The sequence below is a fragment of the Hemitrygon akajei genome, chromosome 27 (genome assembly GCF_048418815.1).
Source record: "Hemitrygon akajei chromosome 27, sHemAka1.3, whole genome shotgun sequence".
NCBI lineage: Eukaryota > Metazoa > Chordata > Chondrichthyes > Myliobatiformes > Dasyatidae > Hemitrygon > Hemitrygon akajei.
The window spans coordinates 49,034,775-49,054,077 of NC_133150.1; the positions used below are offsets into that span (position 1 = coordinate 49,034,775).

Genomic DNA, 19,303 nt, shown 5'->3' on the forward strand with positions numbered 1-19,303 from the left:
CTTTGCAAGATGGAAGTGAAAGTACTGTAGACAAATTGTCAGCTAGAATTAGAGTGGGCGGGCAGACATGAGCAACTGGACGGTTTATTCTTCTTCCTACTTGTAGTCTCCTGCTGTAAAAAGCTATCAATAAGTGAGTGGGCAAAGAGCTGATCCATGGAGTGAGTCAGGTTTTTTTATGTTTACTTTCAAATAAATTACGATTCAGTTGCATTTGGGGGATAAAATGGAAGTTTGAGTTTCTCTTCTGAATGACTCTGAAATTCTTAAATACTCCTGATGTAATAAGGAAATAACGAGTAGGATAGACAGAGGAGAATCGGTGGATGTTGTGTACTTGGATGTTCAGCAGTCCTTTGACAGGTCCACACATGAGGCTGCTGTTAAGAGCCCAAGGTATCACAGACTGGATAGAGCATTGGCTGATTGGCGAGAGGCAAAGAGTGGGAATGAAGTGTGCTTTTTCTGGTGGGTGCTAGTGACTGGTGGTGTTCCACTGGGTCAGTGTCAGGTCCACTGCTTTTTACGTCTTTGGATGACAGAATTGATGGCTTTGAGGCCAAGTTTATGCACAATATGAAGATGGGTGGAAGGACAGGCAATACTGGGGAAGCCGGAGGACTTGCGCAGGTCAGGAGAATGGCAAAGTGGCAGGTGGAATACCGTGTCAGGAAGTTTATGGTCCTGCACTTTGGCAGAAGAAACAAAAGTGAAGGCTCTATTCTAAGCAGGCCGAGAATTCAAAAATCTGAGGTGCAAAGAAAATTGAATTGAATTGACTTTTTTTCTTACATCCTTCACATACATGAGGAGGAAAAGTCTTTACATTACGTCTCTGTCCAAATGTGCAATGTGCAATCACAGTAATTTATAATAAATAGAACAGTCAATGTAACATAGAAATACACTCAAATCAGCATGAGTTAATTATTCTGAAGGCCTGGTGGAAGAAACTGTCCTGGAGGCTGTTGGTCCTGGCTTCTATGCTGTGGTACCGTTTCCCAGGTGGTAGCAGCTGGTATAGATTGTGGTAGGAGTGACTTGGGTCACCAATGATCCTATGGGCCCTTTTTACACACCGGTCTTTATAAATGTCCTGAATCATGGGAAGTTCACAACTACAGATGCACTGGGCTTTCTACACCACTCTCTTTGCAAAAAGCATTCTGGCAGTGGTATCCTTGTGCTCCAGTTGTTCCAATACGATGTGGAGAGCGATAGAGATAGGATCCTCAGTTGATCTGTTTGCCTGTCTGTCCAGAGTAGTAGGGATGGTGTTCTTAATGTGTGAACATAACCAGACTCTGCAGGTACTTGGCGTCTATGGGAATGAGTGCAACCAGTCGTTGAGGCATGTTATCACTGACTGGTATGATGTTTGATGTTTTGAAGCATTCAAGACCAACAGCAAGGAACAGAGAAATGTTATAGATTTCAGTAAAAACCTGCCAGCTGGTCAGCACATTTCTCAAGGACCTGCCCAGGTACGACGTCTGGTCCATCTGCTATGTGTGTGTTGATACTGTGGATGGTAAGTCTCGCCTATTGTGTGCTCGGTGTCAGGACTGTGTCCTCAGGTATGAAGGTCTTCGTGACTGGTTCGTTGTTGTCCCCCCCGTCAAACTGAGCAAAGAGGTTTAGCTGCTCAGCGAGTGTGGTGTCGCTGGTTGTAGAGGAGGAGGACTTTATAGTCAGTGATGGACCTAATGTCTAATAACAGTGATAACTCTGAGTTTGCAAAGAAAACATTGTTATTTGCTTCTGTACTTGTATTCATGCTTAATTTGATTTTATCTCCCATATTGTACATTTCAATACTTGGCGTAGCCAACACAAAAAAATGCCAAAAATCATTAATAAGAACATAAGAAATAGGAGCAGGAGTAGGCCATCCGGCCCATCGAGCCTGCCCCACCATTAAATAAGATCATGGCTGACCTGTCCATAACTCAGCTCCATCTACCCGCCTTTTCCCCATAACTCTTAATTCCCCTACTATGTAAAAATCTACCTAACTGTATCTTAAATATATTTAGTGAAGAAGCCTCAAGTGCTGGCAGAGAATTCCACAGATTCACCACTCTCTGGGAAAAACAGTTTCTCATCATTTCTGTCTTAAATCTTTTCCCCTGAATCTTGAGGTAATGTCCCCTAGTTCGAGTCTCACCTACCAATGGAAACAACTTCCCTTTCAAAATTTTGTATGTTTCTATAAGATCCCCTCTCATTCTTCTGAATTCCAGAGAGTATAGTCCCAGGCGACTCAGTCTCTCCTCACAGGTTAACCCCTTCATCTTTGGAATCAACCAGGTGAACCTCCTCTGCACTGCCTCCAAAGCCAGTATATCCTTCCTCAAGTAAGGAGACCATAACTGCACACAATACTCCAGCCTTACCAGTACCCTCTATAGTTGCAGCATGACCTCCCTGCTCTTGAATTCAATTCCTCTATCCCTCAATGAAGGCCAACATTCCGTTTGCCTTCGCAATAACCTGTTGCACCTGCAAGCCAACTTTTTGCAATTCATGCATAAGCACTCCCAAGTGCCTCTGCACAACATCATGCTGCAATCTTTCACCATTTAAATAATGATCTCTTCTTCTATTATTCCTTCCGAAGTGGATGATCTCACATTTACCAATATTGTATTCCATCTGCCAGACCTTGGCCCACTCACTTAACCTATCTATATCCCTCTGCAGACTCTCCACATCCTCTGTACAATTTGCTTTTCCACTCAGTTTAGTGGCATCAGCAAATTTTGCTACACTCGGTTCCCTCTTCCAAATCATCAGTATCAATGGTAAGTAGATGTGGGCCCAGCACCGACCCCTGCGGCACCTCACTCAGCACTGACTGCCATTCGGAGAAACATCCATTGATACCAACTCTCTGCCTTCTATTGGTTAACCAATCCACTGTCCATGCCAATACACTTCCTCCGACTCCATGCATTCTTATCTTATTTATAAGTCTCTTGCGCGGCAGCTTATCAAACACCTTCTGGAAACTAAGTATATGACATCCACCTGTTCCCCTCTATCCACTGCACTCATTATGTCCTCAAAGAACTCCAGTAAGTTTGTCAAACAGGACCTGCCTTTTCTGAATCCATGCTGCAAATGTCAAATGGAACCACTCCTTTCTAAATGTTTCGCTATTTCTTCCTTAATGACAGCTTCAAGCATTTTCCCAACTAAAGATGTTAAACTAACTGGCCTGTAGTTGCTGTCTTTTGCCTACATCCTTTTTTAAACTGTGGCATGACATTTGCTGTCTTCCAATCCGCCGGGACCTGCCCAGAGTCTGGAGAATTTTGGTAAATGATTACCAATGCATCTACTATAACCTCCGCCAATTCCCTCAGCACCCATCAGGACCAGGGGAATTATCTACCTTCAGGCCCTCTAGTTTGCTCATCACTATTTCTTTGGTAACAGTGATTTTGTCGAGGTCCTCACCTCCCATTGAACTGGATGCAAGGAAAATAGCTTAACTGAGTCTTTTCCAGGCATGTATCTCTTATGCTAGTTGTGGTAAATTAAAAAGGCTAATTTTTTTTTTCCAAGGGAAATGTAACAGGCCACCAGAATTGGAAAATGGCTTACTAGAAGATCAGTATCGTGGGAAGGAAAGATTTGCAAGTGGATCCAGGGTCTCTTACGTATGTAACCCTGGTTACACTTTTTCTCAAAACGATGGCAGATCTATTACTTGTAATGAAGGTGTTTGGGAACCATTACGAGCCACCTGTACACGTAAGTACTGAATAACTAATCCTTTCTCACTCAATAACTTCTCCCATTCTGCAATCTGCATCTTTTCTCAGTCCCCATCCTCTCCAGGACTGAAGTAAGTTAGCTGGTGTGTGGTTCATGGGAGTCAGACGCTTCCTGACACAAATCTAATTCTCAAGTGTGCTGCTCTACCTTTTAGACAGAAGAGTGAAAATCTGCTAATCTGAGCTTCAATTCTCAATGAGAAAAAGCAAACTGAAATTTTGGAAGAGCTCATTTTATGAACAATAATGTCAAGATTAATGAGGGGTAAAATGCCAATGTAATTTCTTGAGTTTAATGTCTTGAATAAATTACCTTGCTCATCCAGAACTTTGAAATTAAATAATATTTAATACAATCTGGAAAAAGTGTGCATCAATTTAATGTTTCTTTTACATTTCTGTGAATTGTATTGGAAAAGCTTATCAACACTTTGTAACATCCTGGCTTTTTTCCCATTTTTTGTTCAGCAAAGAGCTGTGGAAGTCCAGGGGAAATTATGAATGGGTATTACCAGGGTGACAATACTTTTGGAAGTAAGATTACATTTTATTGTAATGAAGGGTGAGTATTCACATACTTGACTGAAAGAAAAGAGTTGAGTTAATATTTCAGTTTACAAATTATTGCAATAGTGTTCCAGATCAGCATCAGAGCAGGAGGTTGTGCCAAAACTGAGAAGCTGATTTTATGGGATTATTATGCGTTGATGTCTTTTTTTCGTGGGGGGGTGGAATGGAGGTTTTGTTGCACCTATTATGAGATGAGTAGTCAGAAGGAGTGAGTAAGGGTGGTACACCAACAGCGGGTGAATGGACAGGTACACGGATAGAGCAGGGGTTCCCAGGTCTGCAGTCCATGGACCCCTCGGTTAATGGTAGTGGTTCATGGCTTAAAAAAAGTTTGTAAGGCATTGGTTTAGAGTGATATGGGTCAAACACATGAGCTTAGAATGGCACCTTGCCCAGCATGGACCAATTAGGCCAAAGGGCCTGCATTCCAGATTCAAGATCATCTAATGTCATTTCCAGTATACAAGTGTAAAGGGGAACAAAATAGTTGTTACTCAAAGGCAATTTCTCAAAAGCAATTGGAGAAAAGTAACAATCGCTGACCTTCCCAAAGTTAAAAATATCTAATAATTGGGAACTTGTGTTTTGTCATAATACTTTATAACATTGGTAACCTAGGTTCAATTCTCACTGCTATCTGTAAGGAGTTTGTACATTCTCCCCAGGACTGCATGGATCTCCTTCGAGTGCTCTGATTTCCTCCCGTGTTCCAAAAATGTACGGGTTAGTAGGTTGATTGGACAGATGGTTGTTATTGAGCAGCAAGGGATCGTTACTGTGCTGTGTTTCTAAGTAAAATTAATAAGTAAATGACATTCTCTACTTTAGTGTTGTTGAGCACCTTGGTGTGAGAGTCTCCACTTGCACGCTGTGACACTTGTCCATCTTGGCCACCCGACTCTTGTAAGTTTCATGGATCTCTTACCATGATTCAGACAAATTTTACACCTGCTTGTGGATATTTGTCCCTTCGTAGTTAATCTGAATCAAGATCACGAGATTCTGCAGAAGCTGAAATTCTAGAGCAACATACAGAAAATGGTGGAGGAACTCAGCAGATCAGGCAGCATCTATTAAGGGATAAAGAGTCAACTCTTCAGACTGAGACCTTTTTTCAGATCTAATGAAGTTTTTTGTCTCCTCGTAGATGCTAGTTGACCTAAGCTGTGCCAGCATTTTCTATGTTAATCTGAATTTGTTAGAAATCTCTATTTCCTGAGGAGACTGAGGTCCTTTAGCATCTGCCGGTCGATGCTGAGGATGTTCTACGAGTCTGTGGTGGCCAGTGCTATCATGTTTGCTGTTGTGTGATGGGGCAGCAGGCTGAGGGTAGCAGACACCAACAGAATCAACAAACTCATTCGTAAGGCCAGTGATGTTGTGGGGGTGGAACTGGACTCTCTGACGGTGGTGTCTGAAAAGAGGATGCTGTCCAAGTTGCATGCCATCTTGGACAATGACTCCCATCCACTCCATAATGTACTGGTTAGGCACAGGAGTACATTCAGCCAGAGACTCATTCCACCGAGATGTAACACTGAATGTCATAGGAAGTCATTCCTGCCTGTGGCCATCAAACTTTACAACTCCTCCCTCGGAGTGTCAGACACCCTGAGCCAATAGTCTGGTCCTGGATTTATTTCCACTTGGCATGATTAATTTATTATTATTTAATTATTAATGGTTTTATATTGGTATATTTCTACACTATTCTTGGTTGGTGCAGCTGTAACACAACCCAATTTCCTTCGGGATCAATAAAGTATGTCTGTCTGTCTATTACATTGTTTCTTAAAATATGAATTTAAGGTTAGCATTTCATTCAATCCAATATGTTTTCCACGATAGGAAAAATATTGACTCTGATCTTGAATGGCAGTGTTGTAGATCACTCATTTAATGTTTTTCCATCTAGCAATGTAGCTACACATCTTCCTCTTTCCTTTTAAAGTCTTGTGCTTATTAAATTTAAACTAATGGAATGTAATTGCTGAGTCTCTTCCTGATAACATTACTCTAACTTTAAGCTTCTCTGAGATAATTTTAAAAATTTTGTCGCCTCTTTAGATATACTCTGGTGGGTAGAAATGACCTGTTTTGTGAAGCTGATGGATGGAGAGGCCAGGTACCTACATGTGAAGGTGAGCTGAGATTCAGAAACCGGTTTAATATCGCCGGCATATGACATGAAATATGTTTTTCAGCAGCAGTAAATTGCATACTTGTTTAAGAAAAAGATTAATTACAACAAAAACTATATATATATAAAGATAACTACATTAAATAAGTAGTGTAAAAAGAAATAAAAGTTAGGTAGTGTACATGGCTTCTTTGCCCATTCAGAAATCTAATGATGGTGGAGATGATGGGTTGAAACTACAGAATCATACCCTCAGTATCATCCACTCCTCTTTTCGGCCTGTAAGCAAACTGGAGTGGGTCAATGAGCCCACTTACCCCCACCTGTAGCTGTGGTAGGAGGAGTCTTTCAAAGGACTTCATTCCCAGTGATGTTAGAGCTACAGGACAATCGTCATTATTGACAGTGGGATTGCTCCTCTTGGCAATTGGGCGTATGATGGAGGTTTTCCGAATGGTCGGTATGGAATGTTCAGACAGAGCGCGGTTGAGAGATGACAGAGAACTTCTGACAGCTGTCTACAGCAGAGTTTCAGTAGCCATCCACTGATGTTGTTTATACCTGGTGCTTCACTAGGGTTTGTTCTCCTGAGTCCTCTCTCAGATGAAACTCTATATTGGTGCTGCCTAGTGCATCTGAGAGAAGAAAGGTGGTGGGCTTATCCATCCCCAGTGTGAAATTGTACTGATCAAACCTGCAGTAAAAGCTGTTCAGTCCTTCTGCAAACTCCAGCATTCTTCACAACTTGGGGAGGATGGAGGCTGGTGATTACAGAACTGGCCAGTATTTTGGCACCTTTCCAGGCGTCTCTAGCTTTGCCCTCTTGGAAGAGCTTTTCCACTTTTTCTTTATAGATTTAGATAGATAGATAGATAGATAGATACTTTATTCATCCCCATGGGGAAATTCAACTTTTTTCCAATGTCCCATACACTTGCTGTAGCAAAACTAATTACATACAATACTTAACTCAGTAAAAAAAAATATGATATGCATCTAAATCACCGTCTCAAAAAGCATTAATAGCTTTTAAAAAGTTCTTAAGTCCTGGATTTATTTGGCTTGTTTTATTTCTTTGTTTAGTAAGTTTAGCCTCAGTTCTGTTACCGGGGTAAAGGCTATATTTTTTCAGGTTAAGTGTGTTTTTCTGATTCTTTGTGATCCAAGGGTTGTTATTGAGAAATACTTCAACAGTTCTTTTGGGTATGAATCAGTTTCATACTAAAATTCCTCCTTGTCATTGTGCAAGTCTGATCAGCAGCTTCAGGAAACGCTTGGTGGACATTATTGCTGCTCATTGAGGTTCTATCAGTTATGAAATACAAGGGTTCAAGTACTTTTTCCAGCCTAGACTGAATGATTAAACAATGTGTTCAATAAAGACATGAAAAGTAGAATTGTTTGTGTGTTATTAGTTGAGGAAGATTATTTTGTCTCTTATTATAACTTAGATGAAGATCAGACCACGTTTTATGAGTCATTAATGCAAAGAAACAGGGAATTGCAAAGGGTTTACAAACTTTTTCTTGCATCTGTATGTCTTTGGACTGTGGGAGGAAACTGGAACATCCAGAGGAAACCCACTCATTCACACGGGCAATGTAACAAACTCTTTACTGACAGTGGCAGAATTGAATCCCGATTGCTGACGTTGTAAAGTATTATATTGAGCACTGTGCTGCTGTGTATTTGTCTCACCCCTGGGGATCAGTTGATCTCAGTTCAAAGTGGGTGCCTAGATTGTGAAAGGTGGATATGTGGTCATGGGGGTTTGAATGTTTATTGGGGAGGATGAGATTTCCCTGTATTCTGAATGCTACACTGCGATAGAGTGCTGTTGAACTTTTACTGAACTGGTTTGACCTTTAACCATGAAGTTAAAGGTGTGATGTGATGGTCTGCTCTGGGCATTAACTAAAGTACATTTGTTGCCAGCTGTTAAATGTCCTGACATTCCGGCCATTGAGAATGGAAGAATATCAAGGCTTTCTACAGAGTCATGGGAATACGGAATGGTGGCTGAAGTTTCATGCCATGGCGACTATTCATTGATCGGTGAACGCAAGCTTATCTGTGAAAGTGATGGAAATTGGAATCATCCCTTTCCAAAGTGCAAAGGTACTGACCTAAAAATGAAACCTGTTTTAATTACCATTTTAAACATACTTAGTGTTTTAGTTTTGTATTTCAGCATGCAGTCAGTTCTGCTTTCTTGATGGAAATATACAATGATTTTCCAGTGGGTGAAACAGGTCAGTTTTCTAGCACTGTCTTCATCTTTTGGCTTGTTTAAAACGAATCCCCTAAAACCAGCTTCTGTTAATATTGGAGATCTGTCATAGTAAAACAGAACAGTCTAAACATGAGAGGTTGTGCAGATGCTGGAAATCCAGAGTAACGCACTCAAAATGGTGCTGGAACTCAGAAGGTGAGGCAGCATCTACGGAGAGGAACAAAGAACACTTTGTTGTTACTCTCTATAGATCTCTAATATTAAAAGTACTTTATTTTCAAACAAAAGCAAATGCCAGCAACACAGGTGGCATCTGAACATCAGAATGGGAAAAGCTAGAGGTAAGCGGACTTCAATTGCAAGCATCAGGGGTGATGGGGAAGGGCTTTGGTTGGGCAGAATGTAAGTGATGTGCCGCCCTCCACAGCAGTTGCTCCCTCTGTGATTCCCTTGTCCATTCATCCCTTCCCAATAACTTCCCTCCTCATACTTATCCCTGTAAGCGGCCCACGTGCTACATCTGCCCATTCCAGGCCTCAAACAGTCCTTCCAGCTGAGTCCATACTTCACCTGTGAATGTATTAAGTTTGTCTACTGTATGAGTGCTCCTGATGTGGTCTCCTCTGAACTGGTGAGATCTGGCATAGATTGGGGACTGCTCTGTTGAGCACCTCTGCTCTATTTGCAAAAGGCAGGATTTCCCGGGGGGCCAGCCATTTTAATTCCAATTCCCATTCTGGCATATCAATCCATAGTTGTGTCTCATGCCACAATGAGGCCACTCTCAGTTTAGAGGAGAAACACCTCATATTCCTTCGAGGTAGCCTCCAACCTGATGGCATGAACATTGATTTCCCCAACTTCTGGCAATTTTTTCCTATCTCCTTACGCTACTGTTCTGCACTCTATCCCCTTACTACTTCTCACCTGCTAACGTCCACCCCCTGGTGTGGTTCCCACCTACCCCCCCCCCCATTTCCCTTTTCTCCCATGATCTTGTTCTCTCCTATCAGATTTCTTCTTCTTGAGTCATTTGTCTTTTCCACCAATCTGCTCCTATATCATATGGTCTTATATTAGTGGTGAAAGGTGAGCATCTGATTGTCAGGGCAATACACTGAGTAGTTGAGGTGAAGATTGAAGAGAATAGAAGCAGGTTAGGTTTTTGGGAAAGGGCAGCATGTCCGTGAATGTGGAAGGGTGGCACTTCCTCTCAGCAGCTCTGAGGACTGCCAGTGAGGTCCAGCAGCAGAGCACAAAGTTACAGTGGGCATTCTGCTTGAACGGTCTGCATCTGCATGAGATGCTGCTTTTTCATCTGTTTTAGTTTAGCAAAGTGTTTTTGTGCCTTTAAGTGCTTTGAATTAAAAATTAAACTTTTCTTACTATTTTATTTGTGTTGTGAATTCATTAGGATACCTAACAGCAACAAGTTCTTTATTTTACCAGATGTTAAATGTCCGGCTCCTGATTTTCCTAACAATGTCCGCATGGTATCGATATACAAACCTACTTATAAATATCAGGAGCAAATCAGTTTCCGGTGTGAAGAAGGTTATGAGATGGAGGGCGATGGTCGCATTGTATGTGGAGAGGACGGCAAGTTTTCACCCCCACCACCCACCTGCACACCACGTGAGTAAACATTTCCAGAAATAGTGGGTAAAACGGAATCTGAATTGAGAGGCAGTATGATTTTAAAAAAATGTGATTTGGTGACTGTTTACCTGCTGCTGTTCACTCAAACATACTTAAAAAGATTCAGCTTCTGAGATTAAAGAATAAAATGGTTATAGGTTATGTTTCAAAATGAGACCTATCATCGTTTTTATATCACAGAAATGCAGATTGAAAATAAAATAACGCAGATGTCGGAAATTTAAAATACATGCTGCATCCGTGAAGAACTTTATCACTTGACAGTTCATTGAGGATTTGAGTTACAGAAGATTGAATAGGTTAGCACTTTATCCCCAGAATGAAGGGAGATTTGATAGAGGTATACAAAATGATGACGGGTATAAATAGGGTACACTGAGGTTGTGTGAGGTTTTCCACTTTGGGAGAGCATGCAGAGGAGATTTTTCCAGATACTGCCTGGATTAGAGGACATCTGCTATAATGAGAGGTTGTACAAACTTGGGTTATTTATTTTTTTCTTTGGGCGGTGGAGGTTGAGTGACTGCCGTCCAGTGGCACTGACCTCACTCTAGAGAGGCTGGTCCTGGTTCACCTCTAACCCCTGGTCTGATCAGCCCTCAATCCCCTGTAATTTGCCTACCAGGAGCACATTGGAGTCGATAGTGCTGTTGTAGAAGTAAGGACCCTACAGAAAATCCTGGCAATTCTGGACAATGTTTCTCATCCTCTGCATGCCACTTTGGTTAAACAGAGGAGAAATTTTAGTAATAGACTAAGACAACTGCGCTGCTCCAAGGAGCACTGTATGAGCTAATTCCCCTCAGCCATTAGGCTTTATAATGAATCAATGGTGTGGCACTCTGCCATCAATCAGCAAAGGCACGGTGACTGAGGGAGAGGAGTGGACGTACGGTGCCAAGGCGAATTATTCTTGCAATGAGGGCCATACGTTGACTGGTCAAGAGACCATTCACTACACGGAAACCGGGACCTGGAGTCACTGCCCTCCAATCTGTACAGGCGATCATCAAGGCTTTGTACGGTAAGGAAAGTCTCTGTAGCATACCTGGACCAACCCCACTGTGGGACTCTACACTAATCCCATTTGTTGACATTAGGCCCGAATTTCTTGGGCCTGCCTGATCCCAGCATTTATCAAAATGGCACCGGACAGGATAGTTTTTTTGTGGCGGGGGGGGGGGGGGGGGGAGTAGGGCAGCGGATGTTGTCTACATGGATTTTAGTAAGGTGTTTTAACAAAGCCCCTCATGGGAGATTAATCCAGAAGATTAGTAGGGTCGGCGGCGCATTCAGAACTAGTTTGTTCACAGAAGACAAAGGGTAGTGTTTGAAGGGACTTATTTGAATGGAGTTCCGCAGGGATCTGTGCTGGGACCCTTACTCTTCGTGATTTTTATAAATGACCTGGATGAGGAAGTGGAGGGATGGGTTGGTAAGTTTACTGATGACACAAAGATTGGGGGTGATGTGGATAGTGTGGAACGCTGTCAGAGGTTACAGCGGGACATTAATAGGTTGCAAAACTGGGCTGAGAAGTGGCAAATGGAGTTCAACACAGGTAAGTGTGAAGTGGTTCATTTTGGTAGGTCAAATATGATGGCAGAATATAGTATTAATGCTAAGACTCTTGGCAGTGTGGAGGATCAGAGGGATCATGGGGTCCGAGTCCATAGGACGCTCAAAGCAGCTATACAGGTTGACTCTTGGGTTAAGAAGGCATACGGTGCATTGGCCTTCATCAATCGTGGGATTGAGTTTAAGACCAGCAGTTATATAGGATCCTGGTCAGACCCCACTTAGAGTACTGTGCTCAGTTCTGGTCGCCTCACTACAGGAAGGACGTGGAAACCATAGAAAGGGTGCAGAGGAGACTTACAAGGATATTGCCTGGATATGGGAGCATGCCGTATGAAAACAGGTTGAGTGAACTCGACCTTTTCTGCTTGGAGCGACAGAGGATGAGAGGTGACCTGATAGAGGTGTATAAGATGATGAGAGGCATTGATCGTGTGGATAGTCAGAGGCTTTTCCCCAGGGCTGAAATGATTGCCACAAGAGGACACAGGTTTAAGGTGCTGGGGCGTAGGTACAGAGGACATGTCAGGGGTAAGTTTTTTATGCAGAGAGTGGTGAGTGTGTGGAATGGGCTGCCGGCAAAGGCGGTGGAGGTGGATATGATAGAGTCTTTTAAGAGACTTTTGGATAGGTACATAGAGCTTAGAAAAAAAGAGGGCTATGGGTAAGCCTAGTAATTTCTAAGGTAGCGACATGATCAGCACAACTTTGTGGGCCAAAGGGCCTGTACTATGCTGTAGGTTTTCTATGTTTCTATATAACTAGATGGGCTGAAGGGCCTGTTTGTGTCTATGACCCTGACGCAATACTGTGTATGGTTTAGATGAGGGAAGTGGAGGAACGATTGCAACGTGTTGTACCAAAATTAGTTGTTAAGAGTTGGAGTTTGCCTATTTCCTCCCCTTGTCATCTGTGCAGGTTTACATGCACATCCCCCAGTTCCCATGCAAAATGGAAGTGAAATTGTCGGCCATAGTTGGAGTGGTGGAGGAGCAGACATGAGCAACTGCAGGTTCAGTCCTGTTCCTACTATAGTGTCCTGGCTATGAAGAACTATTGATAAGTGAGTGGCCAAAGATCTGATCAATGGAGTGAGTTATGCTTTTATGTTTACTTTCAAATAAAATATGATTCATTTGGATTTGGAGAATGAAAGAAAGTTACCAACTTGATTTGAGTTTTTTGACAAGGTGATGAGGGTAGGGCAGTGGATGTTGACTACGTGCATTTTAGTAAGGTGTTTGACAAAGTCTTTCACGGGAGCTAATCCAGAATAAGATGCATGGGATTTGCGGCGAACTGGCTGTTAGAATTCAGAACTGCCTTGTACGTAAAAGACGGTAGTGGTTGAGCTGGGCGTCTGTAATTAAAGAATCTCTGCAGGAATCTCGGCTGCTTGTGATGTATGGAAATGACATGGATGAAAATGTAAATGGGAGGGTTAGTAAATTTGCATCTGGTACCATATTTGGAGTGTGGATAGTGTAGAAGACTGTGATAGACTGATATAGACTAGTTACGGATATGGGCTGTGAAATGCCCTTTGGAGTATAACCCAGATAAATGTGAGGTGTTGTACCTCAGTAGGGCAAATGCAAGGAGACAGTACAGTGTTACAGGGCAAGGTCCTTAACAGTGTTGCTGAGCAGAGAGAACTTGGGATCCATGTTCATTGCTCCTTGAAAGTGGCTACACAGGTCAATGAGGTGGTTAAGAAGGTTTAGGGAACGCTTGCTTTTATTACCCAAGGCATTGAGTTCAAAAATCGGGAGATCATGTTGTAGTTTTATAAAACTCTGGTAGGCCATGTCTGGAGTGTTGTGTACAGGACAGGTTGCCCCACTATTGAAAGTATGTTGAGGCTTTGGAGAGGGTTCAGAAGAGGTTCACCAGGATGCTGTCTGGTTTTCAGGGCATATGCTATCATAAGAGTCTGGATAAACTTGTGTTGTTTTCTCTGCAGTGGCAGAGGCTGAGGGGATATTTGATTATGAGAGACATAGAGTGGACTGAGAGCATCTCTTTCCAGAGTTGAAATGTCTAATTCCAGAGGGCATGCACTGAAGATGAAATGGGGTAGGTTCAAAGGGGATGTGAGGGGTAAGTTTTTTTACTCAAAGAATGGTGGATGCCTGGAATGTGCTGCTGGGTGTGATGGTAGAGACAAATACATTTGAATCTTTTAAGAGATGTTTAGAATGGCATATCATGGATGTAAGGAAGATGGAGGGATATGGACATGATGTAGGTAGAAGAGATTAGTGTTCAGGGGGTTTTGATTTGCTTTTTAGCTGGTTCAACACAAAATTTTGGGCCAAATGGCCTATTCCTGTGCTGTGCTGTACTGTTCTGTTCTCTATATTTTGAGTGTTTCTTCTGATGTGTCCAATAACTCTGAAACTTAAATAATCATGATGTAATAAGGATATAACAAGCAGGATTGACAAAGAACTGGTGGATGTTGTGTGCTTGGATTTTCAGAAGGCCTTTGATAAGGTGCCACGTATGAGGCTGTTGATAAGAGTATGGTATCACAGGAAAGGTACCAGAATGGATAGAGCATTGGCTGGTTGTCAAGAAACAAAGAGTGGGAATGAAGGGTACCTTTTCTGATGGGCTGTTGGTGACTAGTGGTGTTCCGCAGGGGTCAGTGTCGGGACCACTTCTTTTTACATTTTATGTTAGTGATATGGATGACAGAATTGATGGCTCTTAGGCCAAGTTTGCTTACAATAAAGGTAGGTGGAGGGCAGGTAGTACTGAGGAAGCAGGAGGCTGCAGAAGGACTTGGACAGATTAGAAGAATGGCAGACAGAATACTGTGTCAGGAAATGTATGGTCATGCACTTTGGTAGTAGGAACAAAAGCGCAGACTATTTTCTAAGCAGACAGAAAATTCAAAAATCTGTAAAGGACAAGGGACTTGGGCATAATTTGCTAAAGGTTTAATTTGCAGGTTGAGTTGGTGGTGAGGACTGCAAAAGCAATGGCAGTAGCATTCATTTCAAGAGGACTAGAATAGAAAATCAAGGAATTAATGCTGAGGCACTGGTGAGGTCTCACTTGGATTACAACAGCTATTTTGGGCTCCTTATCTAAATAAGAACATTGGCGAGCGGATGTGGAGAGGATGTTTCCCATAGTGGGGAACTCCAGGACAGAGGGCACAGACTCAGAATAGAGGCACGTCTATTTAGAACAGGCATGAGCAGGAATTTCTTTAGCCAGCAGGTGTTAAATCCATGCAATTTGTTGCCATAGGTGGCAGTGCAGATCAGGTGATTGGGTGTGTTTAAAGTGGTGGTTGATAGAAATGGCAGATGGAATTCAGTGTCTGAAAGTATATGGTCATGCACTTTGCTAGAAGGAATAAAAGTGTAGACTATTTTCTAAACAGGGAGAAAATTCAAAAAATCCAAGGTGCAAAGGGACAGGATTTCCTCAAAGTAATCTTCCTGATTGAGTCAGTGGTAAGGAAGGCAAATGCAATGTTAGCATACATTTTGAATGGACTAGAATATAAAAACAAGGATGTAATGCTGTGGCAAAAATAGACAAAAGAACACCAGAAAGGAATGTAGGAGATGTAAAATGCAGGGCAGCAGGACGTTCTCTGCAGGCCTGTCTGGACATGGTCTCTACGCCTTGTGTCTACATGTCAGGGTGACTGGGTTCTGACAAAGTGTCATAGATCTGAAATGTCAGCTGTAGTTCTCTTCCCACTGATGCTGCACTTCTTGTTTTTATTTTAGATTTCCAGCTTCTGCAGTTTTTTGTATTTTTCACTTTACTGTGTTTTTTGACTGCTATTATGTTAACTTCAATATTATTCCTTTACAGCTTCAAAACGCTCTCATCTAAATCTAATAATACTTGGTAAGTCAAAAAATTGGATAATTGATGCTTTTATCTTGTGTATAATTTTATTGACAGCAATAAACATGCACTAATATTTACAGAAAATGATGACAGTTGAAATCCTTTAAGGGCGTAAATAAGAGTTTTCTTTGTGAAGAGGGCAACAGTGGTAATTGAGCAACACACACAAAATGCTGGGGGAACTCAGCAGGTCAGACAGCATTGATGGAGAGGAGTAAATAGTTGGACACTTTGAGCCAAGACCCTTCATTAGGACTGGAAAGGAAGATACCAGAGTAAAAGGTAGGGAGGAGTGGAAGGCAGGCATGCTAGAAGATGACAGGTAAAGCCAGGTGAGTGGGAAAGGTAAAATGATGGAGAGGGAGGGATCTGATAGGAGAGGAGAGTTGAAGGGAAGGAGAAGGAGCACTGGGGGAGGTGAAGGGCAGGTGAGAAGAGGTAAGCGACCAATTGGGGAGTGACATGGGAGTGGTAAACGAGAGTATTTTTGGATCGAGGGCTCCGGTGATAAATGAGAATATTTTATTCTGATGAGGGATTCAGTGGTAAGTTCAGTATTCATTTTCCATCCATGAATGCCGCTGAAGGTCAGGTCCAGTGTCTGCACCCATGAATACTGGGGCTGAAGATGTCCTGTCCTGTGTCAGAGGTGTGTGTATGTGCATGGCAGATGCGGAGGGTGGTGACGAACAGGGTGTCGCTCACTGTTGCTTGCTGTGTTCTGTGTTCGTCTGCTGAGCATTGTTAGCGTAATCTGTTGACGTCGAAATGTATGGCACCTCTTATTGACGACCCTTAGCACATCCTCGGGTGTGTTGGTTATTCACACAAGTGACATGTTTCACTGTACGTTTCAATTTATGCCCGATAAATAAAACTGAATCAGACATCTGACCTGCTGGTATTTGTGTGGTGGAAGTGCTGCCACTTACTGCACTTGGGGAGGGGGCATACCAGGACTGAAACCCAGCCATGAAAAAGGACTGGTGATAATATTTCTTGGTTAGGATGGAGTGGGTGTGGGAGGGGAACTCTCAAAACCACTGCCTTTGTCCTGCTAAGTGGCAGAGATGGCGGGTTTGGAGTTGCTGTCTAATATCCCAGGTGAGAAATTGCCAGACATGTTGCACTAAGCACTGCAGTCATGTGGCGATGGGGGGGGGGGGGGTGGAATGGATTGTAGGGTGTGCAAGTCCTGGCATAATTTACTTATTATTATTTATGGTTTTATATTGCTATATTTCTACACCATTCTTGGTTGGTGCGACTGTAACGAAACCCAATTTCCCTCGGGATCAATAAAGTATGTCTGTCTGTCTGTCTGGGTCTATACGTTACAATTTACATTCCTATATAATATGAGGATCTCAGGAATCAGAATCAGGTTTATTATCACCGGCAAGTGATGTGAAATTTGTTAACTTAGCTGTAGTAATCAATGCAATACATAATATAAAAGAAAAAAGCACAAAATAAAATAATAATAAATAAGTAAGTAAATCATTTACAATGTATGTGTATTGAATAGATTAAAAATTGTGCAAAAATCAGAAATACTATATCTTAAAAAAAAGTGAGGTGGTGTTTTCGGGTTCAATGTCCATTTAGGAATCAGATGGAGGAGGAGAAGAAGCTATTCCTTCAGGCTTCTGTACCTCTACCTGATGGTAACAATGGGAAAAGGGCATGCCCTTTGTGCTAGAGGTACTTAACGATGGACACTGCCTTTCTGACAAACCGCTCCCTAAAGATGTCCTGGGTACATTGTACCCAAGAAGGAGCTGACTAAATTTCCAACCTTCTGCAGCTTCTTTCGGTCCTGTGCAGTAGCCCCCTCCCCCCACCAGACAGTGATGCAGCCTGTCAGAATGTTCTCCACAGTACATCTATAGAAATTTTTGAGTGTATTTGTTGATGTACCAAATCTCTTCACACTCCCAATGAAGTATAGCTGCTGTCTTGCCTTCTTTATAACTACATATGTTGGGACCAGGTTAGATCCTCAGAGATCTTGATGCCCAGGAACTTGAAGCGTCTCACTCTCTCCACTTCTGATCCCTCTATGAGGATTGGTATGTGTTTCTTCATCTTACCCTTCTGGAAGTCCACAATCAACTTTTTCGTCTTACTGAGTGCCAGGTTGTTGCTGCGGCACCATTCCACTAGTTGGCCCATTCCACTGTACGCCCTGTCGTCACCACCTGAGATTCTCCCAACAATGGATGTATCATCAACATATTTATAGATGGCATTTGAGCTATGCCTAGCCACACAGTCATGGGTATATAGAGAGTAGAGCAGTGGGCTAAGCATTCACCCCTGAGGTGCACCAGTGTTGATCATCAGTGAGGAGGAGATGTTGTCACCAATCTGCACAGATTGTGGTCTTCCAGTTAGGAAGTTGAGGATCCAATTGCAGAGGGAGGTACAAACTCCCAGGTTCTTTAACTTCTCAATCAGGATTGTGGGAATGATAGTATTATATGCTGAGCAAAAGTCAATGAACAGAATCCTGACATAGGTGTTTGCATTGTCCAGGTGGTCTAAAGCTGTGTGAAGAGTCATTTAGATTGCACGTGCCGTTGACCTATTTTGACAAAAGGAAAACTGCAATGCGTCCAGCTCCTTGCTGAGGCAGGAGTTCAGTCTAATCATGACCAGCCTCTCAAAGCATTTCATCACTGCAGATGTGAGTCATTAAGGCAGCTCACATTATTTTTCATCGGCACTGGTATAATAGTTGCCTTTTTGAAGCAAGTGGGAACTTCCGCCCTTAGCAGTCAGAGGTTGAATCCTCCTGCCATTTGGTTGGCACAGGTTTTCAGAGCCTTACCAGGTATTCCATCAGGACCTCCTGTCAAGTTCAGAGCTCTCTGAGAGTGGCTGTGCAGGTTGGTAGGATGGTTAAGAAAGCACATGAACATGCTTGCCTTTATTAGTCGAGGCATTCAGTTCAAAAGTCAGTAAGTTATTTTGCAACTTCGGAAACCTAGTTAGGCCGCCTCTGGAATATTGCATACAGTTCTGGACACCCGATTATAGGAAAGATGTCGAGGTTTAGGAGGGGGCAGAAGAGATTTACCAGGATGCTGCTTGGACTAGAAGGTTTGAGCTGAAGTGAGAGGTTGGGCAAGCTTGGGCTGTTTTGTTTGAGGTGGTGGAGGTTGAAGGGGAGATCAGATAGAGGTTTATAAGGTTATGAGAGGCATAGACAGAGTAGACAGTATCTTTTTCCCTGGGATGAAACGCCTGATACCAGAGGGCATACTTTTAAGACGAGAGGGGTAAATTTTAAAGGAGATGTGAGAGGCAAGTCTTTTACACAAGATTTTTGTTGGCTGCCTTTGGTGGTGGTGGAGGCAGACACATTAGGAATTTAGGTAAGCACATGAATGTGAAGAAATTGTGGTATATAGTTATTGTGTATGCAGTAGGGATTAGTTAGATTACTAATTTATTTGT

General features: G+C 42.5%; 1 protein-coding gene across 4 annotated transcripts in view; it reads left to right on the forward strand.

Annotated features, from left to right (window-relative positions):
* Positions 1-19,303, forward strand: part of LOC140717380 (C4b-binding protein alpha chain-like) — an 88,643-nt gene that overhangs the window by 52,813 nt on the left and 16,527 nt on the right. For 2 of the 4 annotated variants that reach the window (XM_073030904.1, XM_073030905.1), the window contains 6 exons: positions 3,571-3,759; positions 4,251-4,344; positions 6,420-6,493; positions 8,428-8,610; positions 10,175-10,360; positions 15,803-15,838. In XM_073030904.1, coding sequence (XP_072887005.1) covers positions 3,571-3,759; positions 4,251-4,344; positions 6,420-6,493; positions 8,428-8,610; positions 10,175-10,360; positions 15,803-15,838 — 762 coding nt within the window. Of the gene's footprint in view, positions 1-3,570; positions 3,760-4,250; positions 4,345-6,419; positions 6,494-8,427; positions 8,611-10,174; positions 10,361-12,880; positions 13,054-15,802; positions 15,839-19,303 lie in introns of all 4 variants that reach the window. The other 2 variants (XR_012096525.1, XM_073030906.1) reach the window with 2 other exon arrangements.